This window comes from Lissotriton helveticus, chromosome 3_1 (assembly GCF_964261635.1).
Source record: "Lissotriton helveticus chromosome 3_1, aLisHel1.1, whole genome shotgun sequence".
Classification (NCBI taxonomy): domain Eukaryota; kingdom Metazoa; phylum Chordata; class Amphibia; order Caudata; family Salamandridae; genus Lissotriton; species Lissotriton helveticus.
The window spans coordinates 1,896,939,967-1,896,967,357 of NC_136061.1; the positions used below are offsets into that span (position 1 = coordinate 1,896,939,967).

The following is a 27,391-nucleotide window of genomic DNA, read 5'->3' on the forward strand; positions in this document are numbered from 1 at the left end:
CATCTTGATGAATCCGAAATGGCACTGTTGGTTAAAAAGAATAGGTGGATTGATCTATGTATAACAACTTCGCAATCTGTACATATTAGAGGTGTAGCAATAATTTTTAAAAAATCAGTAAAAGTTAGGTTGGTTTCTAAACTGGTTGATCCGGGTGGAAGATGGATAATTGCATCAGTGATCCTAGCAGGGTCCCCAATCACCATTATAGAATACTATGGTCCAAATCAAGACGACCCATCAGTTTTGAAGACCCTTTTCTCCTACCTGTACTCATTTCCTGAGCCGGTTATCCTGGCAGGAGATTTTAATATAGTTTTAGATCCCATATTGGATAAGTCCCCATCTAACCGTGCCAGAACTTTATCTAAAACCAGGTCTTTATTGAAGGACACTATGAAGCAACAAGGATACAATGATATCTGGAGATCCTTGCATGGACAACAACGAGGGGTTACTTTTCGTAATTATAGATACCACCATCGGTCAAGATTTGACTTTATTTTGATTAGTCAGTCTTTGGTTAATTTGGTGACATCTGTCTCTCATCTTCCTTTTCATTTATCAGACCACGCGGCTATCTATTTAGAACTGGATGGGTTCCCTAAGAGTCGTATGAGAAACTGGTCATTTGACCGCTCATTGCTCTCTGCGTTGGATGTTAACAATGCCCTCAATGTGGAGGTGCAGCATTACCTGAAGGATAATGTTGGAACAGCCTCTCCCGGCAGTGTATGGGATTCATTAAAGGCCTTCCTAAGGGGCCTAATAACAAATAAAGCTGCACATAAAAATAAAATCTATAGAGAAGCTGTGACTTCCTTAGAAATGGAAATGGTCAAATTGCAGACAGAAATAGCTATGCACCCGGAGGCCCCAATGACCAAAGTACAGGATTGGAAAAATAAAGTAGTTACTCTAAAGGGGGAATTGGGCTCAGTTCTGAACGCTCGTGTTCAAGGGAGATGGGAGGCAAGCAAATTGGCTCATTTTGAGTATAGTGAGGGGGCTGGAAAGTTGCTAGCCTAGAAAACAAAGACGGAGCAGGTTAGGAATAACATCTATTCAATTATTTCCAATGGAGTAACATACTCCACAGATGAAGAAATCAGGGAGGTTCTCCGGGAATTCTTTAGTGAAATATACCGCGAGGACAAAAATATCGAAATTAAACAAGTTGCGGACTGGTTGACGGGAGTTTCTCTCCCAGTACTCTCATTAGAACAACGTGCTGTTTTGGATGATCCAATCTCCCAGGAAGAAGTTAGATTAGCAATTATTAATAGCAAAAAGGGAAGGGCATCTGGCCCAGATGGCTTGCCATCAGAAATTTATAAGGCTCTAAATTCAACAATCCTCCCTTTCCTGACCGAGTTGTTTAATAATATCCTCCAAGATGGAATGCTCCCTCCTACTTCTTGGAATAGTGCTTCAATAACATTAATATTAAAACCAGGAAAACCGGCAACTTGTAGTGGGTCATATAGACCAATTTCTATTCTGAACTCTGATTATAAAATCTTTGCGTCAGTATTAGGAAATAGATTGGGGGCAGTCGCTCCGGGTATCCTGCACTTAGATCAAAAGGGGTTTGTAAAGGGACGCCAGCTCTATGAATTGACCTATGATCTCATAGGAGCAATTGATATGGCTTCTGTAAAATCTCTTCCACTGGCTGTTCTCACCCTAGACGCCACCAAGGCTTTCGATAGGGTCAACTGGATATACCTATCGGAAGTCTTGGGGAAATTCAATATCGGCGAAAAATTTAGACGTGCAGTGAGACTCTTGTATCAAAATCCATCTGCCTCCCTGTTAGTCAATGGTGAACTTACTAACCCATTTAACATCACGAGGGGCACCTGTCAGGGCTGCCCTCTTTCTCCCCTCCTATGTGATCTATATATTGAGCCATTTTCTCAATGGCTACGTGACGATTGCAACATCAAGCCATTTACTTTTGAGGGATGGGAGAAGAAGGTATCTCTGTACGCAGATGATGTCCTTGTTTTCACTTCTGAACTCCGTTCGGCTTTCCCAGCTATAATTGCTCTGGCCCAGAAATCCGGTAACGTGTCTGGGTATGAAATTAATGCCTCGAAGACTGACATCATGGTTTGGAATGACCCGGAGCCTGTGGCAGGGGCTCAGCTGAGCCCTGTTTTACGGTACCTGTGCTTAAATATATATAACAATATAAACAAAATAGTTCCATCAAATTTTTCGCTTATTACTAAAGAGTGCCGTAGATTGATGAAATCATGGTCCTCGCTTCCTTTGTCGCTATTGGGTAGAGCCAACCTAGTCAAAATGACTATTCTTCCTAAAGTTACCTTCTTGTTTAATACCATCCCTCTTTTTTTTTAATCCTCTATGATAGCCAAACTTCAAAGTGATATAAGTTCTTTTATTTGGAATGATCATATCCCTAGAATATCTTGGAAGAAATTAAGGCGCCTTAGGGAAAAGGGTGGTTTGGCGGCCCCTGACATCCAGCTATATGCATGGGCTTTTCAATTCTCGCATGCTAGGATGTTGCTAAAATCACCCACTAACTCTGCCTGTGGGTATATGTTTACAGCACTGCTTAGAGGGGAAAAAATAGCTGAACATGCATTTTTGTTTAAATTTGGTGACCCCAAGTTTAAAAAAAAAAAAAAAATGAAGATATTGCGAGATATATCTAAAACATGGTTGAAACTTAGGCGCTCCATAAAACTGGATTATTTCTCTGGTATATCTCCACTCTGGAATTCACCTGGGTCCCCGAGCTGGCTTCTGGACGGTCTCGCAGCACCTTTGAGAGAGGCAGGATTGGAGGAGTGGGGGGATCTTTTTCTGGAGGGTAGCTTACTCCCATGGGATGTGTTACTTTCTAGGATAGGGCCAGGGCTCTCCAAGTTTAAATACCTCCAAATACGAAGCTGGGCACTCTCACAGATTTCTGCTAAGGTCCGATTTCAGCTAGGGGGTAATAACAATATGGTCTCCCTCTTAATTGACAAGCCTCCAACAAATAAAGAGGTCTCATTCTGGTACAACTTACTATTGGAGGAGGTTGATGGCAAGTTTCATCTGCCTGTTACATTGTGGGCCAAACACATTACGAATCAAAATGTGGAGAATCTATGGTTTGAGTCCTTTAAGATCCCGTGAAACATAGTAAAACCATCGTGGCTACGTCGAAACCACCTTTTTACCCTACATAGGGCATACTACTCACCCGAGAGACTTTCGAAGTTTCCAAACAGTCCAGTGGTGGCATGCCCTAAATGCGGTCTGGGAGCAGCTTCAGATCTACACATGTTTTATGATTGCCCTTTGTTACTTACTTTCTGGGACGCGGTCTGTCTTACACTCACTACTGCATTAGGTTCCCAAGTCCGGCCATGTTCCTCTCTTATAATTTTTGGGGTTGCATCAGAATTCCAGGGTTCAGCAAAGAACTTACTCTTCTTTGGGATCTTGTTAGCCAGACGGGAAATCTGTAAGAAGTGGAAGGACCCGCTACCCCCTTCCTTGCAGGACTGGCGTACGTCTGTGCTACAAACATCAAAAATGGACCTACAGAGATCAGGCAATCCAGATAAGAGAAACTTTTGGTCTTTACTACACTGGCCATAATTGAGCATGTAGTCTGTTTTTTTTCCCCCCCGAAGTTCAACGATTACGCTGTTTGGCTATCTTTGTCTTTCATGTCTGTATACCCAATAGGGCGATTCGATACACAATTGGGTATTTGACTGCAGCAAACCACCCCGAGGGTTATCTTGATGTGGTGCCGTGGGAGCATATTGTAGTACTGTGGGGCGAGCCACCTCGTAACATCCAATGCCCTTACCAGTTTAACTGTGACAGTACGCTTATCTCTACGCACTATGACTCAGATACCAAGGGCGGGAATGAGGACAAAAAAGAAGAAAAAAAATGATATTGGTGTGAACAATATTTTTGTTTTGATATTTTGGAACTCAGCATTATAAGTGTAGTTAGAGGATGATTTTTACATCAATATTTATAGCACAATATTTGTGTAGCACGATATTTGTTGTTCCAATATTATGTCAGACATCCGTTCTGGCACCAGGAGCCTTCACTTATTGTATAGTCATATAGTAAGGACAGTGCAGTGGAAGGAGGACAAGGAGGTAATAGAACTGTAGTTCCAATTTAGGCAAATAAAGGGGTAATGGCAGGAGCACATTTTCATGGTAGTGTTATGATTGATGTCCTAAACACACTTTATGGAGAATATCTTCCATTAAAAGGAGTCCAGAGACCTGGTTGTATGGTGCTTTTCTTCTTTCAAAATGTCCATACAAGCTTGTGGTTGATTATATGGCAATGGTTGATGTATTTTGACACCATGCCTACGATTTTATCGGTAGATGAGTTCCACTTGGTGTTAGCTACGGAGAAAATATAATATCCCAACCATGCAAATATTCTTTCACATTTTGATTTAAGACATTATAGAAACTTCAAATGTGAAATTTTCCTTACCCAGATACAGAAATTTTTGATGGCCCTTGAAGATTTGTGAGCACAGCATTGTTCACAAGGGAGAGTAAGGCTCCATTATCAAGCTGTTAAAATACAATTCAAAGTATTCAGGTTTCTTTAATATTTAATTATATTAAAGCTGTTAAAACATTTACCCGTTTACATTTCGATACAAACATTGGCATTTGCCCTTAGTAAACCTTGTTAAAACATAAGATAGTGCAGCTATTGTATCTACTATTAACCACAACTTGGTTTCAGAGAACAATATACATTCACAAAAAATATTAATGATACAATTAAAACTGCAATGGAGCCATGTAGACTCAAGTGTTTGTGCTTCGAAGGAGCAAATAGTAATTTAATCCGCTTTAAGACTAGCACCTATTTGGATATTTTGTTCACTCTTCTATTTCCATGGTCATTACCCTTCAGGTTGCGCCTTGAGGTAACTGCCAGCAAAAAAAGTACTCTTATTATAATATCCAGGGCAGAATGGATGAAAATACAGTTGGCATGCATTATTCCCTATCATTAGCCCCAACCCGTAAATCCAATACAGAAACAGAAGAAGAACTTGAGTGAATGTAATGTGGTAAGCTACCCCACTACTGGCTTATCAATGCAGCATCTAGTTACAGCTCATTTTATTTTTCACTTTTCACATGAATGGTTTATACTAGTTCAGTTTAATTGTTCATTTCGTATTAAGAGTCCATAAAATATACAAAAGGCAAATATTTTTGTCTTTTTTTATGCATTCTCATGAATCAATCTAAATATTTAAAATGATCAGTTATATCACAATCAAGTTATACACAAAAGTGTATGTCTTGGATTACAACAGATTAGCATTCCATACTATGCTATCTAATAACTACTTAAAATATCTAAAACAAAAATAGCAGCACCCCAATTAGCATACTTTGAACTCTATGAATCCTGTACCACAAAACAATAATCATCTTAGAAAACGTGGTCATCTTTTCGCTGGTTCCAAATAAGCGATAAAGCATGCAAATCATTTGCTAAACTAACAACCATCACCTCCTGTGTATCTGTTTTGTATTATCCTAAGTGCTGGGGCCCAGTAACCCTATGCCTAGTAATCTACAAAATGGGATGATCCATTTTCTCCTTGGGACTTTATAAACCACATAAAGAATAAAATGTGGCTTAGTGATTCAGAGGCACTATCACAGACAGGGCAGGTAGTATTGGAGTTTGCCCATCTAGCTGTATACTCTCGCGTGGGTAAAATCCCTAAACTTTAGATATAACTGTCTAGAGACAGAGCCCTGGATGACATCTAAGGAAGGCTCATACAGAGGGACGATCTTATGGTCAAGGAATTGATCTGTGAATCTTTCTAATTTATACTATATAGTACAGACTTAAATAAGAATAAAATCTGTGCTGTTCCTCATGTTTAACTACAAAGCTTGATAGTTCAAAATGTGAGTACGCTTTTACATTACTTCCCAGTACTGGGCACAGAACGGACAGCAAGCCACTTCTCATCTACACATCTAGTAAACATTGGCAAATTTCCTGATTAACACTTATCCTTTAAAACATAAAGACCAAGGGTGCACCACACATAAACACTCAATGAACGCAACAGCTGTTAGCTACCAAGTAATAATAACTTCTGCACAATCCAGTAATCTTCTTCTTTTATTTATGCTTCATGTAATTTTTCTTAAAACCAGCCAATGCGTTTCATCCACTAGACAATGGACTTATTCAGGGCAAAAATGATGTATATTTTCCAATAGTGGGGAAATCCAGTTTTAGCGAAATATAAAAAAAAAACTATTTTACTCTTGGAGAATTACCATCCCAAGTTACAGTATCTATGCTAGATGTTCGTTAATGCGCATAAAAAGCCAGTAGTGGATGAAGAATCCCATCCATGTGTGAATCACATACATTTGTGTCCCATGTCTATGTTGAAAGCAGCGCACAAGAAGCCCTGTGTAAGGCACTTGAATCCTAGCATTCGGAATTCCCCCATTTCATATTTCCGGTATCGCATCTGATAACGAAAGATACTGTTAGTTACCATCCCAAGTTACACTATCTATGCTAGATGTTTGTTAATGCGCATAAAAAGCCATTAGTGGATGAAGAATCCCATTCATTTGTGAATCACATACATTTGTGTCCCATGTCTATGTTGAAAGCAGCGCACAAGAAGCCCTGTGTAAGGCACTTGAATCCTAGCATTCGGAATTCCCCCATTTCATATTTCCGGTATTGCATCTGATAACGAAAGATACTGTTAGTATCCTATATATGTGAATTCAATAGTGAAACTTCCATTCACCATACTCATACATGCCATACATTCCGACCCATTTGATCCCTATGTTTGCATTTCTCTGTAGGTATGAGAGAGACAGATAATTAATCAAGCACACCATTACATATATCTGTATATGTACTTATAAATGTCCCTAAGGGATCCCTGTTATTATTTTACATCAAACAGGACCAGTGTGTACGCAGTAAAGTGTGAATCTCCATCACAGTTACTTTAAAAATGTGTACATTCTCTACATGCACCAAGTTGATATATAGTGTGCAAGAATTATCCTTACGATTACCAAGATATTTTATGTGCTACACTCATCATGCATTTTAAGTGTGATTTTTGCTCATTCCCCTTACTTTATTTTGAGCTCCATAAGGGTAAAGAGGCAGGTGGACCGTGTAGTCAAACTTTGTTAACACATAGGTAAATAAAATCCATAAGAGTGTCAGGGCATAGGTTCTACTAAGTCAAAGGACCCGTCAAAGCCACCGCCTATGTCACACTCACATCATCAAAGGTCTCTTCCCGGAATTGAACCTATTGGGTTTCTCCTTTCCTGCATCATATCATGGGGATATTTTCCTGGCCTTAAATACCCAGTTTTCCTCTGAGTAACGTGATCCAGATGCAACATTACAAGAGGATGTCCTGCTATTTCATTCAGCAAGTGCCACAGGAGGCTGTTCTGCTCCCAGTTTATCTCATTTCATGTAGAATAATGTCCAAATGTTCTCAATAGTGAGATTTTCTTTTACTGCTTATTCATTTCATTATGTGTTAAAAAAGGCTCAAATGTTCTAAATATGCTGTATATAAACTCCCATGTGTTAGATTTCCCAGGATTATCCCTTATATAAATGAGAGTCAGGTATTCATTCCCTCTAGGGCTCTTTCTTTCTTGCATTGTCTGTGTACATATGTGATTACGTAAAACAGGGATCTCCAAACCTTTTCTATAGTAAGAGTTCAAAAAAATCCTCATGCGCTACTAACACAATTTATCAGTTTTTCGATAGGGACTACTTGAGACAAGATTCCATTAGTGACCGTTGATCATTGCAGAATTGCTAGCAATGATCACCCCAGCAGATAAGGCAAAGTCAAAAGAGGTAATGTCAAAAAAAGGTTTATCAATTGCAATTTATTGTCCTTGCATATCATAGCAGTGATAAATGACATGCCTCTCGTCCAAAGAAAACAAATCAGTGAAAAGACTTGCCAACGCTGCATGAATTAACATCTAAATATCAGTTTTAGTTATATTTTTCTGCAGACATATGATAATCAATTCTGAAAATAGACACATTGTACTTTTAAGTATATTTTTTCAAATTTGGAAACATACCTAAAGGAAAGCTTTTCATTTAATAGTTTCTGTTACACATAAGGGAGCTACTCAATGGTGCCTTAAGAGCTACCAGTAGCCCCTGAGCTGCTCGTTGGAGAACCCTGATGTACACAGACTCAAGCTTCTTAGGGGCTATAAATTCATGTGGTGAAAATATAAAGACATAAAAAAGGGGGAACAGCATTGTGATGTGGATACTCGTATGCTGCACTCTTGTACTCTTTTATTATATATTTTTCTGATGCTGGGTCCCCAGGAATGACCTCTAATTGCCATAGAAATCTATGCCATTCCTGACATCCAAGGGTTCTCACCATTAAATCATGTCTTATGAGTTGACAAACGTTAGATCCATCTTTGTTCTTTCCCACATAGGGCTCTCCTTGGGTTCTTGATATTCTCTTCTCATAATTGTTCGATTACTACCCACCTCAGGGTCTCAAATGTATGTCCTACTGTCAAAAAGTGCTGTGACATTTTTGATGTACTTTGACCACACCTTAGATTGCTGTGGTGTTCGCAAATCCGGGTTTTTCTCATCGTCATAGTGATCAGGTAAATGACTTGTGTGGAATTGCAATTGGTATGTTTTCTTAAAAGCCACATTTTGCTCCTTCAGTGGTATATCCTTTCACTTTACACCAGCTAATAATACATGCAGGAAATTAGGCTACTGGTTGAAGGGGCAGCAACCACAATCTCTGTCAGGGTGAAACACGAGCAAACCCCAAAGTAAGCTGTGCTTAAACCTGTAGTAGCTTGGCACAAACCAGTCAGGCTTAACTTAGAGGCAATGTGTAAAGTATTTATGCAGCACTTCAAACAGTAATAAAGTGAAAGCACAACACAAGAAAAATCGTACACCTATTTAGAAAAATAATATTGTAATAAATAATTTGAGCCAAAAACGAAAAGAAATCCATAAAATAAGAGATATGCAATTTTAGAGTTAACAGAGTGCGTAGAGGCAGAAAGCGCCAACTGTTGTTATCTGGTCACACCGGACTGGGACATTGTCTCAAGTTTAGGCTGACCGCAATGGAGTGAAGAACTGGTACGGGGATCAAGTTAGGCCCACTGGACAAAGGGACTTTAAATCATGGTGGCAGAGCACTGCAAGATCCTGCCTCTCAAAGTGGCAGTTCTGAAGAAGCTGTGGGGCTGCAAAGCAGAGTCCTGCCTCATCGTCGTGGATGCTGTTGATGAGGGGATTGCGATGCAAAGACCAGCATCAAGGATGCATCATACAGCGGTGGTTTCGAGGAGGCTGCAATGCAAGGAACTGCATCGGGATGCATCGTGCAGCAGTGGTTCTGATGGTGCTGTGAGGAGATGTGTCACGCTGCATCGGTTCTACCTACACGACCACAACAGAGTTGGCAGAGCTTCTATAGGCCCACTTCCAAGGGTCCACGACTGGGGTGGCACCACTAAAGGGGTAAGAGTTCAAGGTGAATGTAAAGTTTTGTGTGCAAGTGGCTCTAATAAGGAGGCCAGCCAACTAGCCCTGGGAGTTACTCTGATGTTCCTGGGTTCAAGATGCAGGTCATGTCCTTTTCACTCAGGCAGAAGGGCAACAGAGTAACAGTCCTTATTGCAGAGCAGCACAGCAGTTTTTCTGAGTCTTACACAGGTCCAGATGTGTACTGAAGAGTTGGGTCAGAGGGTCCAATATTTATACTTCGTACCCATTTTGAAGTAGGAGAAGGCTCTGAAGCTTTCCACACTCAAAGATCCTTGGCGTTCTTGCTTCCCTGCTCCGGCCCCAGCTTGTCTAGGGACACAAAAGACTATGTCAAAACCCTTTGTGAGTGTGCTGGGCAGATCCTTTGTGGTGTGCAATTGTGATAGGTGACAGCTCCTCACCCTAGCAAGTCAGAGATGTCCCATCCTGCTAACTCCTATTCCCACTTTGTCTCACTGGCTGGGAGCAATACACAAAGACCAACTGCCAGCTACACCTAGTCATGTGACCCAGGATACAGGCTGTAGGCACAAAATGTTTGGGACAATAAAGTGCCAATTTTTTTTAAAGTGGCCTTTTCAGAATTGTGTCTGAAAATCTGACTTTATCATTAAAGATGGTATTAAATGACAATTCTTTAGACATTCTAACCAGCTCTCAATTGAAAGCTATCACTTATTAAATGTAGTGATGTAACCCATGGCTATCCAAGAAGTGTTTAAGAGATTTCCACTACCAATACATGTAACTGTTAAAAGTACATGCCAAACCTTTTAAATACACTGCATCGTGACCTATGGGCTACTGAGGGCCTACACTAAGGATGACATATGTATTTAAAAGAAACGTTTATTTTGCTAGGTCCAAATTGTAGTTTAAAACCACACACACAGGCTGCAGTTGCAGGCCTGAGATGTTTTTAAAAGGCTACTTAGTTAATGGCACAATGAGTGCTGCAGTCCCATAAGTAGCATTTAATCTATAGGCACTAGATACAAGTAGTACCACTTTACTAGGGACTAACAGGTAAATCAAATGTGCCAATTGGGTGTAAACCCAAGTTAGAATGTTTAAAGGAAAAAGCACAAGCACTTTAGCACAGGTTACAATGGTAAATTAACATAAGGAACACCAAAGACAACGTTGTCTGATCTAACAAATGAACAAAGGAAACCTATGGCCACATTACAGCCAATGACTGGCCTACCACCAGAGGTTGGCACCATAAGTGTGGGAATTTTAATATTAAGTCTGCAAAACAACCTTTGAAGGAACAGAAATAATTCACAAGATCAAAATTAAGCTATCCATAATTCACAAATTGCAATATGAAGAATGCGGTCAACATAATTTTTTTGTTATCTTTGTTTTATTATTATTCAATAGTTTGTGTTGTTGTTAAATTGAAGATGATAACAAAATATTATATATAGCCCTCGCTTTTTTTAGACAATACATATGGGGATAATGTAGCGTGGTACAATAAGAAATATGCAGTAAATGTCTCCAGCTGTGCTGAAATCCAATTTAAAGAAAATGCAAATAGTCTATAGGAGTTATTATGATGGAAAACATGGTGCAAAATAGGTATAATCAGAACCTGGATATTGGGTGAGAGTAAAATGGAGGGTTAAAACAAAAAAAGGAGGAAGCACATTTTCTCATCCTATACAAGTTGAAGAAGTGTATACAAAATCTGCAGGTTTGAGTGACAAAAAAGTGTGGCATTTCAGTAGATTGGCTGGATGCGACAGAATCCTTACTGGGGAATGAATAAAGCAGACGGTATGCCATCGTCCATGGACTGGATGAGGGAGGTGGTGATGAAGACCATTGAAACAAGAACTGCTTCTTCATGTAGAGATAGAGTGAGTAGTACTGGGAGGCAGTCTTCAAACTCAGGCTAGTAGTGTTTATAATAAAAATCTTATTCTGAGAAGGGGGATGAGGTGGGTCTTTATCATTCGCTATTACGCTGGATGCTTCCATTTTGATGGAACTCTCTGGCCTAACCTTTTCTCCTTGATCTAACCTTTTTTTTTATAGTTAGTGTTACGTTAATTAAGGTATAACTGAAATTTAACTTGTCATGGGAGATAGCCATTACAACGCAACTTTTACAACGTAATGCTATTACAACAGAACTTTTTCATCGTATATTCCATTACAATGCATGTTATTACAATGCATGCCATTACAACGCATATTCAATTACAAGGCATGCCATTACAACACAATTATATTTTTTAAATGAAAATAAGTACTCGCTTTAAAAAATAATACATAGTTATTATTTTATAATATACAATTTAGTTTATTAACGCATTAGTGGAATTACTTAAAACAATACTTGGGTATGAATGGAAATACTCGATAATTTAATGAGAGTATCTCTGGCACGGGATGCAGGGAAAATAGAGGTTTTGGGGGGTAGTGTATTAAAATCAAGACAAGAGCTATAAAGAAAGATTTTAAATATTATATAAATAAATGTAAGAAAACACAGATTAATTGAATTATACGAATTAACACTTGGGTATGAATTAAAATACTCAAAGAATAAAACAGAGTATCTCTGGCATGGGATGCAGGGAAAATAGGGGGTTTGGGTGGGGTAGTGTTATTAAAATATAGGCAGGCACTATAAATAAAGATTATAAATATTAGTTACAGAAATGTATGAAAACACTGAATAATGGAATCTTTGTTTTATTATTATTCAATAGTTTGTGTTGTTGTTAAATTGAAGATGATAACCAAATATTATATACAGCCCTCGCTTTTTTTAGACGGTGTACAGGGGCAATATGAGTTCACAAAATTGTGGACCCACTCCACCAGTATCATATGTTCCTCATCCAGGGGAACACTTTTTAAAATGGGCTGATTGGAAAGAACACTTTTTAAACTATGTATCAGCGCTTGAAGAAGAGAACAAAGATGAATTCACACATTCTAGGACGAAAAGGTTTCTTCTACATTATTTGGGCCCTGAAGACTTGCAAATTTATAGTGAAATGGAGAAAAAAAAGCAGACCCACAGATAATGCAAATGTTTTCCTGGTAGCCCTAGAGTATTTAGGCAATCATTATCACCCAACTGTCTGTGTGACAATTGACAGGTACACCTTCTTTCACAGAAAACAAATGAAAACTGAGTCAGTAGAAGTTTAGGTTCATGCATGATGATCTCATTAGGGATACATTGGTAATGCTTTCTAACAATGCAGGTATACAGGAGAAGTTATGGGTGTGTATGTAATCATAGCAATTATCAAAAAGGCAGAAATGTTTAAACGATGAGCAAAAGCAGCCTGAACGAATAATAGTGTGAGTGAAGTAGTTGGCAAAGTGTCTAGCTCTAAAGAAGAGGTAAAGAAGAATAAAAATCGTATTAAAGACCCAGGGTGGAAAGGGTCAGCAAAAGGTAAAGACTTTGATGACGGCAACATTTGGCACCTATCTTTTTATTACTTTGGTGATAAGATTCCTTATTGTTCCATCCCTTTATGAACACTTTTCTTTCCATCTTTTTCTAAAATTCGTTGAATTGATGGTGGATGCCCAAGAGGTATTTCTCATGTCTGAACTTGGGGGTTAATTAGGATGGCGGACGGAAGGACAACCGCCGTCCTGGAGTAGGCGGAAAAAGCCTTATTTCCGTCCGCCTGCCGCGGACAGTCCGACCGCCATATTAGGATGGGAAACACTGTCAAAACTCCGTACGCGGCGGAAGAGAATGCACCGCCGCGGAATTACACCGGACCCCGCGGCGGACGTAACCAATCCAGAGACACCGCCGTACGGAATGACGTCTCCGACCGTGTCCCAAATCACGATGGTGGAAAACACATAAAACCGCTGCGGAAAAACAACCTGCCTGAACACGGCAGATTCCCCACAGCTAACAAACCACACATTGCGAAGATACCCACCACAAGCAGCTCGCCCACATGGACCCAGCGCTACACGCTTTTCCGATACTCTTCGCGATCCTCCACCAGCAAGTCATGGACCATCATCGACGATGATGCAGGTTTGCTACACACCATTTACTGTCGGAAGGGGAGTACCTGGCAGGGCTGTGACGTTGGGAGCGGGAGTGTCATGTCACAGGAAATACATTGACGATCGCACCAAAATATACACAATTGAAGTACACAACCAGGAATGACAGCGACCAACCACAAAACATGATTTATTCGCTTTATTCAACATAATAGGTGCATAATATCAGAATATCCAAGAGCATGGGCATTGGGTACAACAGATCATGTACATCACTGGCAACACATGAGAGGGGGTAAGTGTATCAACAGTCCATTGCACAGAACAGCTACATCAGAGGCAGCATATGAGAGGGCAGTATGCAGCATCAGAACAGCAACAGGGCATTGTGGCCAACAGAACAGGTACATCAGAGGGAGCACGTGAGAGGGCAGAATGCAGTATCAGAACAGCAACAGGGCATTGTCGCCAACAGAGCAGGTACACCAGAGGCAGCACGTGAGAGGGCACAATGCAGTATCATAACAGCAACAGGGCATTGTGGACAACAGAGCAGGTACATCAGAGGCAGCACGTGAGAGGGCAAAATGCAGTATCAGAACAGCAACAGGGCATTGTGGACAACAGAGCAGGTACATCAGTGGCAGCACGTGAGAGGGCACACTGCAGTATCAGAACAGCAACAGGGCATTGTGGCCAACAGAGCAGGTACATCAGAGGCAGCACGTGAGAGGGCACAATGCAGTATCAGAACAGCAACAGGGCATTGTGGCTAACAGAGCAGGTACATCAGAGGCAGCACGTGAGAGGGCACAATGCAGTATCAGAACAGCAACAGGGTATTGTGGCCAACAGAGCAGGTACATCAGAGGCAGCACGTGAGAGGCGCTAAGTGCATCAACAGTCCATTGCACTGAACAGGTCCATCAGAGGCAGCACATGAGAGGGGCTAAGTGCATCAACAGTCCATTGCACTGAACAGGTATATCAGAGGCAGCACGTGAGAGGGTCTAAGTGCATCAACAGTCCATTGCACTGAACAGGTCCATCAGAGGCAGCACATGAGAGGGGCTAAGTGCATCAACAGTCCATTGCACTGAACAGGTATATCAGAGGCAGCACATGAGAGGGGCTAAGTGCATCAACAGTCCATTGCACTGAACAGGTATATCAGAGGCAGCACGTGAGAGGGGCTAATTGCATCAACAGTCCATTGCAATGAACAGGTCCATCAGAGGCAGCACATGAGAGGGGCTAAGTGCATGAACAGTCCATTGCACTGAACAGGTATATCAGAGGCAGCACGTGAGAGGGGCTAAGTGCATCAACAGTCCATTGCACTGAACAGGTATATCAGAGGCAGCACGTGAGAGGGCACAATGCAGTATCAGAACAGCAACAGGGCATTGTGGCCAACAAAGCAGGTACATCAGAGGCAGCACATGAGAGGGCACAATGCAGTATCAGAACAGCAACAGGGCATTGTGGCCAACAGAGCAGGTACATCAGAGGCAGCACATGAGAGGGCACAATGCAGTATCAGAACAGCAACAGGGCATTGTGGCCAACAGAGCAGGTACATCAGAGGCAGCACGTGAGAGGGCACAATGCAGTATCAGAACAGCAACAGGGCATTGTGGCCAACACAACAGGTACATCACTAGCAACACAAGTACGTTTTTCAAGCTACCAGTCCCAGGGACAACAACAGTGCAAGGCTGGTTACAATGGACAATGTACACACCATGTGAAATGACATGTGAGTGAAGTGAACAGCACCTCACATCACAGAATCAGGTGGACTGCTTGAACTACCTGCCTCGGACACACTGCCAGCACCAGTAACAGGAGTGTGAGACACAGCCCCAGCTCGAGTGACTGACACATGAGCCACAGACCCAGACACACTGCCAGCACCAGAAACCGGAGTGATAGACACAGCCACAGATCAAGTGACTGACACATGAGCCACAGACCCAGACACACTGCCAGCACCAGAAATAGGAGTGTGAGACACAGCCACAGCTCGAGTGACTGACACATGGGCCACAGACACAGGCACACTGCCAGCACCAGAAACGGGAGTGTGAGACACAGCCACAGCTCGAGTGACTGACACATGAGCCACAGACCCAGACACACTGCCAGCACCAGAAAAAGGAGTGTGAGACACAGCCACAGCTCGAGTGACTGACACATGGGACACAGACCCAGACACACTGCCAGCACCAGAAACAGGAGTGTGAGACACAGCCACAGATGTAGTGACTGACACGTGAGCCACAGACCCAGACACACTGCCAGCACCAGAAACAGGAATGTGAGACACAGCCACAGCTCGAGTGACTGACACATGAGCCACAGACCCAGACAGACTGCCAGCGCCAGAAACAGGAGAGGGCACAACTGAGACAGTGCTACTACATGATGCATGACAGCAAACCACAGACACAGTGCCACTATCTGACACATGAGAGTCAACTGCATCTGCGGCACTGGGACCACTGAAATGATGAGCCACAGGGCTGAATGGGCCAGGAGGCAGGGTGGCTCTGGGAGCTGGGGATAGTTGTACTGGAGCGACATCGGGGTGTTCAGGTGTCAAAGGTGTGTGTCTACGTTTCTTAGGGATATGTGAGGGAACCCTGGACATAACAGGACTGGCAAGTGGTGCGGACTCAAATGAAATATCACCCACCAAAGGTGGTCCATCTGCTGCTGGGGGCCTGCTCTCTGGGGACGTGCTGGAGCCTGCTTGTCGTTTGCTGTGTGCCTGCCTTCTGGCCTCTGCATCATGTGTAATGGGGGATGCAACAACAGGGTACTCCTTCCTCTGCTTCTGACGGGCCTGGATGGGAGTGGAGGTAAGGGGTGACTCCACCGCGGAGACATCTGTTTTCCGTTCCTTCGACAACATCAGCCTCAGTGCAGCCAGGGGTGATGTATGCCTGTCCATGATGGAGCTAGTGTCTATGGGAGAAGCCTTGTTCCTTGGATGTGCCTTGGCCATAGGAGGAGTGTTGTCTCTGGACTTTCCCTGTTCCCTGGACGGTGCCCTGTCCCTGGCTGCAGACTTGTCCTTTGTAGTGTACCTGTCTCTAGAAGCGACCTTGTCCCTGGGAGTGTCCCTGCTCTTGGGAGATGCCCCTTCCTCTGTAGTGTGCCTGTCCATGGGAGTGTCCCTGCTCTTTTGAGGTGGCTTTGCCTTTGTAGTGTCCTTGTCCCTGCCCTTGGGAGTCGCACCTTCCTTTGTAGTGTCCCTGTCCTTGGGCGTGTCCCTGCCCTGTCGAGGTGGCTTTGCCTTTGTAGTGGCCCTGTCCCTGCCCTTGGGAGTCGCCAATTCCTTAGTAGTGCCCTTGTCCATGGGCGTGTCCCTGCTCTTTTGAGGTGGCTTTGCCTTTGTAGTGTCCTTGTCCCTGCCCTTGGGAGTCGCCCCTTCCTTAGTAGTGTCCTTGTCCATGGGTGTGTCCCTGCTCTTTTGAGGTGGCTTTGCCTTTGTAGTGTCCTTGTCCCTGCCCTTGGGAGTCGCCCCTTCCTTAGTAGTGTCCTTGTCCTTGGGAGTGTCCCTGCTCCTCTGAGGTGGCTTTGCCTTTGTAGTGTCCTCGTCCAAGGGAGTGTCCCTGGACTTAGGAGTTTCCCTTGTCTTGGGAGTACCTTTTGTGTGGGATGCCTGTTTAGCATGTGAAGCCATTCCCCCCAACACCCCTTGGGGATCCTGTGTGTGAACTCCAGTGTATCTCACGGCCTCTTTGGTAACAGAGTTTACTGTCCTAGGGGATGTTTGTCTGTGCCCTCCATGCTCTGCCCTGCTGCCTGTGGCTGCTTCTAGTGCAATAACCTGTAAAAGAGTCCTGGTCTGAAAATTCACTCCCCCTGAGACATCAAGTGGTGTAGATGGGGGAACAGAAGTTGCACCCTGTCTATGCGACTGTACAATGGCAGAAGACACAGTGTTTGCCAATGACTGGACTGTTCTGTGTAGACCAGCAACATCGCCATGCATCCCCTCCATGAATGCCACCACCTGCCCCAACTTCCTATCGTGGTCTTGGAATGCATTGATCATGTTGGTCTGCCCCACACACAGCTGTCGCAGCAGATCAACAGCCTCAGCACAAAGTGCACTTTGGGTCACCGGGGCAGGTGCAGCGGTGCCTGCACCGAAGGCCACTCTGCTCCCCCTACTTCTGCGTGCACGAGCAGTACTTGGTGCAGTTGTCTGCAGTGTGGGACCTGTGTGCTGTGTCCCGACCGAAGGTGTTGATTGCCCACTCCCTGTCTGTGACAACAGTGCTGACTCACCACCGCTGTCTGAAGATGAGGACGATGGCGTTTCGACATGCGAGTCCTCAGGGACGGTCCTGTCCCCCTCTCCGGGGCTGCCCTCTTCTGTGTCAGTCTGCGTGTGTGTGATGTCAGATCCGGATGCATTGCCACCACTCATCTCCGTCGTCTGTGGGTCAGTGCCCTCTGCCAAAGCTGAAATTGAGAGAGAAGAGGTGCAAGTAAGTGCCACACTCACGTACCTAAGGACAAGAAATCTCCAATTCCATTTCAGACAAAGAACATGTAGCCCCCATCCTGCACACGTCCCACCCCTACCAGTCATCCTCACATTGAAAAATCAGTGGTGGCCGTGAAACAAGTACATCATACGAACAAGGCAAGTGCATGTAGATCTGCACACATGTAATGCCATGGGCCCACAGACCTCTTAGGCATGTCCTTGAACCCTCAACAACTAAGCAAGTGGCCTGTCAACCTGGCGGACATGGATGCCAACGCACACTCCGCTAATGGCACCAACATGTCATTCCAGCAAAACATACGCACCACGGAAGTCACTACTGTGTCTGAGCACCAATACATGCATTGCACTCCCAAGTGACATACACATACAGTTTGCTTACCGCTAGTTTGCTGTTGATCCCCACTCAGCCGGGCGGACAGGTCAGGATGCGTCACAGCAATGATACGGTGCATAAGAGGGGTCATGGTGCGTCGGGCCAGACGTGTAGATCTTGGAATCATCCCCAGTGTCATCTCCGCAACATTCTTGCTAAGCCTGGATATGTCGTCCCAGCGCTTGTGGCAGTGTGTGTGTCGTCTATTGCACACCCCCACTGCCCGTACATCACGTGCTATGGTCCTCCACACGGCGTTGCGAAGGTGCAGCTTGACCTACCATGATGGGAGACAAGAGGGTAACGTAAGTGGACAGCATGACATGCACAATCTTCATTGGAACACGTATCTGCATGCAGCCATGCTCTGCACAACACATGTGTAGGTCCCACAGCACACCGCCAGGCTCGCAGAAGACAGGAGCCAATGACCACCTCATGGCCAACAACATGTACACCACTGCACTTACCACCTGTCCGGGCGCACCGTAGAGCTGTTCGTAGTGGCTGAGCACACCGGTCACAAGAACATCTAGTTCCGCTGGGGTGAAGGGACGAGACCGGATCTCTCGCACTCTCTGCATGGCAAGGTCCTGGACTGTGGCACTACGGCAGCAGTCGTTGGTCAGCTCAGCAGCAGCAGGTCGAGGTGATGGTCACAGGCAGCAGTCGTTGGTCAGCTCAGCAGCAGCAGGTCGAGGTGATGGTCACAGGCAGCAGTCGTTGGTCAGCTCAGCAGAAGCAGGTCGAGGTGATGGTCACAGGCAGCAGTCGTTGGTCAGCTCAGCAGCAGCAGGTCGAGGTGATGGTCACAGGCAGCACTGGATCACAGCATTGAATGTGTGCTTGTGGAAATCACACATATATAGGGCCCTGAGTCCATGTCAGTGGCACACGTCGGCAGCAATTGGTCCCCCTGGATGCCTTTTCCAAAAAGGGCCAATGACTGGCCCTGGTGTGGCGGTGCACAGCTTCCGCTATTTTCGATTGCGCCTACGCGCCCCGCGTTACCTCTTCCCATTGGCTGCATGTGCACGGACCGTCACGGTCAAACATCGGCAACCGCATGTGCGCGCTTCCACGACGAATGCATATTTTGCAACAATGTTCAATCAGTGGCGCCACCATGGCGGCGCACGCATACCGCGGGGGAGGTGCAGGCCAACTCATCCTTGTAATTATGAGATACGGAATGGCAGTTCATGACCCCCCCTTACAGCCACATTGCATCATCCACCTGGCCGGTCCACAACCCCCGTGCCAGGCCAGTCACCCACTGCCGGCCCAGCCCGGTCCCCAACCGCCGTGGCAGGCCAGTCACCTACCGCCGGGCACGGCCGGGCCACAACCACCGTGCCAGGCCAGTCACCCACCGCCGGGCACGGCCGGTTCCCAACCGCCGTGGCAGGCCAGTCACCCACCGCCGGGCACGGCCGGTCCCCAACCGCCGTGGCAGGCCAGTCACCCACCGCCGGGCACGGTCGGTCCCCAACCGCCATGGCAGGCCTGTCACCCACCGCCGGGCACGGCCGTGCCACAACCGCCGTGCCAGGCCAGTCACCCACCGCCGGGCACGGCCGGTCCCCAACCGCCGTGGCAGGCCAGTCACCCACCGCCGGGCACGGCCGGTCCCCAACCACCGTGGCAAGCCAGTCACCCACCACCAGGCACGGGCGGGCCACAACCGCCGTGCAGGCCAGTCACCCACCGCCGGGCACGGCCGGGCCACAACTGCCGTGCCAGGCCAGTCACCCACCGCCGGGCACGGCCGGTCCCCAACCGCCGTGGCAGGCCAGTCACCCACCCCCTGGCACGGCTGGGCCACAACCGCCGTGCCAGGCTAGTCACCCATCGCCGGGCACGGCCGGGCCACAACCGCCGTGCCAGGCCAGTCACGGAATGGCAGTTCATGACCCCCCCTTACAGCCACATTGCATCATCCACCTGGCCGGTCCACAACCCCCGTGCCAGGCCAGTCACCCACTGCCGGCCCAGCCCGGTCCCCAACCGCCGTGGCAGGCCAGTCACCTACCGCCGGGCACGGCCGGGCCACAACCGCCGTGCCAGGCCAGTCACCCACCGCCGGGCACGGCCGGTTCCCAACCGCCGTGGCAGGCCAGTCACCCACCGCCGGGCACGGCCGGTCCCCAACCGCCGTGGCAGGCCAGTCACCCACCGCCGGGCACGGCCGGTCCCCAACCGCCGTGGCAGGCCTGTCACCCACCGCCGGGCACGGCCGTGCCACAACCGCCGTGCCAGGCCAGTCACCCACCGCCGGGCACGGCCGGTCCCCAACCGCCGTGGCAGGCCAGTCACCCACCGCCGGGCACGGCCGGTCCCCAACCGCCGTGGCAAGCCAGTCACCCACCACCAGGCACGGGCGGGCCACAACCGCCGTGCAGGCCAGTCACCCACCGCCGGGCACGGCCGGGCCACAACTGCCGTGCCAGGCCAGTCACCCACCGCCGGGCACGGCCGGTCCCCAACCGCCGTGGCAGGCCAGTCACCCACCGCCGGGCACGGCTGGGCCACAACCGCCGTGCCAGGCCAGTCACCCATCGCCGGGCACGGCCGGGCCACAACCGCCGTGCCAGGCCAGTCACCCACCGCCGGGAGTTGACTGGCCTGGCACGGCGGTTGGGGCCCGGCCGTGCCCGGCGGTGGGTGACTGGCCTGGCACGGCGGTTGGGGACCGGCCGTGCCCGGCGTTGGGTGACTGGCCTGGCACGGCGTTTGGGGACCGGCCGTGGCCGGCCGGTCTACGGTGGATGATGCAATGTGGCTGTAAGGGGGGTCATGAACTGCCATTCCATATCTCATAATCACAAGGATGTGTTGGCCTGCACCTCCCCCGCGGTATGCGTGCGCCGCCATGGTGGTGCCACTGATTGAACATTGTTGTAAAAGATGCATCCGTCGCGGAAGCGCGCACATGCGGTTGCCGATATTTGACCGTGACGGTCCGTGCACATGCAGCCAATGGGAAGAGGTAAGGCGGGGCGCGTATGCACAATCGAAAATAGCGGAAGCCGTGCACCGCCATGGCGACGCCACTGATTGTATATTTTCTAATGCTGCACCGTCGTGGTAGTCCGCACATGCGTTATGAGTGGTGTGACCGTGATGGCTAAACAGCATATGTCATGCACTATATCATGTGTGTTCACACTATGGCCATTGATGTGCACCCAATTTGCTACACATGTGCATGTCTACGTGTCGACCTCTTGTTTTTCCGTACACACGTTTCAACTCATACACATCTACACACTACATCAAGGCTGTCTGGCCACATTCAGGATCTGTTGTGAGTGTGTGGTTTGTGCGTGCAAGTAACAATGGTGGGGGTACACATGCATTCAGTGTATGCGTATGTGTGTTGCCTCTTGTGTGCCCATGCATGTAATATGAGGATGCTCACCATTGTAGGAGTGGTAATTGGTGCATGAAGTCATGGAGTGTGTGTAGCATTTTTGTATTGTGTGTGCACGTGCATGTGTGTCTGTGATGATGCTTGTCCACATTAGGGTCTTTAGGCATGTCTTGTTGGCATTTCTTTTGACGTGTGAGTACGTTACATTGTACATGGTGGCACACATCATGTTGTTAGTGGCTGCACATTGTTTGCATGCTACTCTGTATTGTGGGTAATTTCAGACATGTCACACATATGATAATTGTCAACGACATTTCTCATTTAGATTGTGTTGGCCTACATGTGATAGAATTGCACAGCTATGCGTTGTTGGTAAATTGACATCTACTACATCTACTCCCACACAGGAGGGCTCCAAATGTGCATCGCCCATACACTGTGCTGGAGGACATGGTTGACGAGGAGGTGATCAGGAAATTCCGGCTTGATCGACGTAGATTGCTGGAGCTTGTAGACCAATTGTCTCCTCATCTGCAGCCACGAAGAACATATCCTGGTTCCATTACACCCACAGCAAAGGTGATGGCGGCACTTCACTTCTTTTCAACTGGCACCTTCCAGTACACAGTTGGACATGCCGGGGGGATGTCACAGTCCATGTTCAGCATGGTACTGCGGGATGTTCTCAAAGCCATGATGATTTACAAGGATGATTAAATCCATTTTCCACAGGCGGCAGAGTTGGCAGCAGTCAAAGCAGACTTCTATGCACTGGGCCAGATACCACACGTAGTGGGTTCCATTGATGGCACCCATATCGCTCTCATTCCACCCCGGGCACGTGAGCCTGTATATCGCAATAGGAAACACTTTCATTAGCTCAACGTGCAGGTGGTGTGCCTGGCCGACAACATCATATCCCATGTGTGTGCCAGATTTCCAGGCTCCGCACATGACTCCCACATCATGCGGAGCAGCATTGTCCCCCAACTGATGGCAAATCTGCGTCCAGAACGTGCGTGGCTTGTTGGTGAGTATGCTGTGGGGACAGTTGTGTATTCTGTGTGGCATGGGGTACCCACCAATCCTGGTAGTGATATCTGTGTCTGTCATCCCCCCACATAGGCGATTCCACGTACCCAAACAGGCCGTGGCTGCTGAGTTCCATACGTAATCCAACAACAGCTGGTGAAATGCGATACAATGATGCCCATGGAAGGACACGTAGAGTGGTGGAACGTACTTTTGAACTGCTAAAGTCTAGGTTTCGCTGCCTGGATAAAACCGGAGGAGCCCTGCCTTACTCACCAGGCAAAGTATGCAGGATCGTGATTGCCTGCTGCATGCTCAACAACCTGGCCTTGCGCAATAATATTGAACTGATCTTGGACCCTGAAGACCAACAAGTCCCTCGGCCTCCCATCCCACCCATGTCAACTGATGAGGATAGTGGTGAGGAAGAAGGTGTGGACCAGAGGCGTCAGCTCATTGATCGCTATTTTCCTTGAATGTGAGTGACTACCTCTTGTGCAGGTTGACAATGCGTCATGTATGTGTCATGGTTCGCGGCACTGGCCGCTCCCTGCCATCCCCGCTTGCACGCACAGAGGCACCGAAATACTCACTTCCGGGTGAAGGTCCGACCCGGTCTAGTCGTTGACAGCCGGCCTGAGGATCCCGAAGCACTTCCGGGGGAAACGCTTAACCATCGCGTTTCCCGCCGGTTCAGGGCTTCGAATTCTACCCTGAGGAGTTTCCTGTGTCACGGCTTGGATTGAAGTGCCGTTTCCTTACGACCGTTGGAGCCGCGCTGGAGCGCTGGTTGCCGGCTGTTGTTACCGCGCGACGCTGACTACCTCACCTGGTATACGCAGCGCTGAACCTTGTTTTTGGTTTGTTTCTTCAGCGCTGGAGCGATTGCTTGCTGTCCGTGTGCACCACCGCGCTTGAGCGCGAGATAGAGACATCCGTGTCTACATTCAGAACCCTAGTCACGCAGGAGCGCTGTGTGGCAAAGGGTAATAGCACAGGAGTGCTTTTCTTTTGGGTTTTTCTTTTCTTTTGAACATTGCACTTGAACTTTGAACATTGCACTTTTGAACATTGGCTTCTCCATTGCGCAGGAGCGCTGCTGGGAGAATAGCTCGGCTGGACTGAGCCTTGTAAATAGTATAGTTGTTTGCTAAGGATGCCAACAAACTAGAAACTGAAACGTGCTTTATGTTCACGCGCAGGAGCGCTTTCCCTTTCATTTTTGCTTGGTTGTCTCGCGCTGGAGGGCCTCCCCCTGGTTATCCTTGTCAGAAGCTGATTGATGCCAGAGCACCACAAACAACATAATCACTGGCGAGTTCACGGCAGGTTGCTTCTGTGTGTGCTTGGGGGGTCTACGCAGGAAGTGGGAAGGGTGGTTCCTTCTGACCTGGTTCTTTTCTGCTTTCCCAGCTGGCACCGAGACACCCGCAAGTTCCACACCTTTACAAGCCTCTGCATCCTGGCTCCCTTCCCTGCGTCCATCTCATCCCTGCTGGGTCTTTCACTCCACGAGGGTCAGGTGGGTACAGGGGCGGGCGCTCTTGTCGTCTCTGTGGAATAGCTTCACAAGCAAAGGTAAGTCTTGTGGGGCACCTGACAGAATTCGAAGCCCGCGTTAACAATTCCGCCCAGACGACATGGGCAACCCGGAGGTCACCTTGCAGGACATAGCTGTCATGCTGGCTGCCATGCAGACCGAGAATCTTGTCTTGCGCCATGATATAATGACCCTACAGGGCCAAATGGCAGCTGGGGTCCCCAGTCCATGGGGTACCACTCCTAGTCCTAGAGGCAGACAAGAAGGCCTGCTGAGACAGCCTACATTTACCTTTGGGGGGTCCTCTGCCGCCACCAACCAAGACACGGCCATTCAGGTTGTCACTCCCCACCCAGTACAGTTGGCACCACCCGAACGCTTCTATGGGGACAGTACCAAGTACGGAATATTCATACACCAATGCCAATTGCATTTCATGGCTAGGATCGGGGCCTTTCCCGATGATGCATCCAAGGTCGCATACATACTGTCTTACATGGGCGGAGATGCTGCTCAGTGGTCCATTGCAATGGTGGAGAACGACGATCCCATGCTCAACCATCTGCCAACATTCAAGGAAGCTATGCGGCGGATGTTTGCTCGCCATACCTTTGTGAAAGCCGCCGACAATGAACTGCTCAGCCTGAGACAAGGCAACCAAGACCTGCTACATTACATCACCATGTTCAGCAGGCTTGTTATCGAGGCCCAATGGCCTGAAGATAAGAAAGTATCTGTGTTCTATCGGGGATTACGTGACGACTTGAAGGATCTCATCTCGCAGTATCCCGATCCGCCTGACGAAATCGGTCCTTTCATCGACATGGTGGTGAAAATGAACTTCCGACTGCAGGAAAGAAAGACAGACAAGGGGAAAGGCAGCGACAACCGTCTCTTGTCCTTCGGGGACAAGGGCTTCGAGAAGGCCAAAGAAGAGTCCTCTCCCCAGGGTGAAGCGTCCGAACCCATGCAGATCAGCGGTATAAGAGGGCCCTTGACCAGTCAAGAACGGGAAAAAAGGAGGAAGCAGAACCAGTGCCTGTACTGCAGCAAAAGCGGACACTTCGTAAAGGAATGCCCGGCGAAACCAACGAGACCTCGGGGCAGAAGGCCTTTTGCCTTGCCCGTGACCAAGGGCGACAAGGCGGGAAACGAGACAACCCAGTAGACCAAGGGATCCGTCCACTGGGTTCTTCTTCTTGTACATCAGCGGTCCCCGCAGTACATGACGGCAGCCGTCATGTCGGCATAGAAGTATTCTTAAGGAATCTGGCGGGCAGGACATGGCTGGTAACCGCCATGCTGGATTCCGGCGCGACAGGTTGCTTCATCGATACAGCGTTTTCCCGTGCCTTGGGCATAGAGACAGTGTTGAAAGCCCAACCTGAACCAGTGAAGGCTGTAGATGGAACCGACCTGACTTCCGGCCCTATCAGACACCGAACGGAGAACATGACTATGTCCTTGTCTAACAACCACGCCGAGTCCATCTGTTTCGACGTCATTGACGCTCCTCGGTTCAAGGTGATATTGGGGTTGCCGTGGTTGGTGAAGCACAATCCCCGCATCGACTGGGTGTCCCAAACCCTACACCTGGAATCGGAACACTGCTGTAGCACCTGTTACGCAAAGGACGACCTGCTAGGAGCTCGCTCCATACAAGCACGCACGTTGCCAGTACAAGGCATGGGGATGGTTTCCCAAGCAGACATACCGAAAGAATATCTGGACCTAGCCGAGGTGTTCGACAAGAAGGGGGCCAACACGCTGCCACCCCATCGGTCGTTCGACTGCCGAATTGACCTGATTCCCGGCTCCACGTTGCCATGCTGCAGGATCTATTCGCTCACGGAAAAGGAGAACATCCACCTACGCTCCTATCTGGACGAATACCTTGAGAACGGGTTTATTTGTCACTCCAGATCTCCGGTTTCCTCTCCTCTTTTCTTCGTGTCGAAGAAGGAAGGGGATCTGCGGACCTGCATAGACTTTTGCGCGATGAACACCATCACCGTGAAAAATCGGTACCCGCTTCCGCTCATCTCCAATCTCTTGGACCAGGTCCAAAACGCCTCCATTTACACGAAACTGGACCTACGGGGTGCTTACCATCTTGTCAGGGTCCGGAAGGGAGACGAATGGAAGACGCCTTCCAGACGAAGTTCGGCCTGTTCGAGTACCAGGTCATGCCTTTCGGACTCTGTAATGCCCCCGCAGCATTCCAGTACTTCATCGACGAGGTGTTGAGGGACTTCATTGACATCTTCTGTATCGTCTACATAGACGACATCTTGATATACTCACAGACAACCGAATAACATATTCAGCACGTGCGTTCCGTCCTACACAGTTGGAGAAACACCGTTTGTACATGAAATTGGAGAAGAGCGTTTTTCACGTTACGTCTGTTGAGTTCCTGGGGCACATCATCAGTCCGGCTGGCATCCAAATGGACAACAAGAAAGTGGAAGCCATCCTGCCCTGGCCTACCCCGGAGTCCGTGAAAGGAGTCCAACGGTTCCTCGGTTTTTCCAACTACTACCGACGTTTCATCACAGGGTTCTCCGAGATGGTGACTCCCATCACACGCTTGTTGCGCAAGGGGGTACGGTTTGGTTGGGACCAAAAAGCAGACGACGCCTTCCAGGAACTGAAGAGGCGTTTTACCGTAGCCCCGGTCCTGGTACACCACGATACCGAACAACCCTTCATCGTGGAGGCAGACGCCTTGAAGGACGCCATAGGAGGAGTGCTGTCACAAAGGAGCATCAGCACAGGACTATTGCATCCGGTAGCCTTTTATTCCAAGAAGCTCCTACCCGCTGAACGCAACTACACCGTGTCAGACCGGGAGCTCCTGGCCATAAAAACAGCGTTCGAGGAATGGCACCACTTCCT

General features: G+C 47.6%; 1 protein-coding gene across 6 annotated transcripts in view; it reads right to left on the bottom strand.

Annotated features, from left to right (window-relative positions):
* Positions 1 to 27,391, bottom strand: part of TESMIN (testis expressed metallothionein like protein) — a 1,592,961-nt gene that overhangs the window by 462,202 nt on the left and 1,103,368 nt on the right. For all 6 annotated transcript variants that reach the window (XM_078682880.1, XM_078682879.1, XM_078682876.1 and 3 more), the window contains one exon: positions 4,504 to 4,586. In XM_078682880.1, the coding sequence (XP_078539006.1) occupies positions 4,504 to 4,586 (83 nt within the window). The remainder of the gene's footprint in view (positions 1 to 4,503; positions 4,587 to 27,391) is intronic.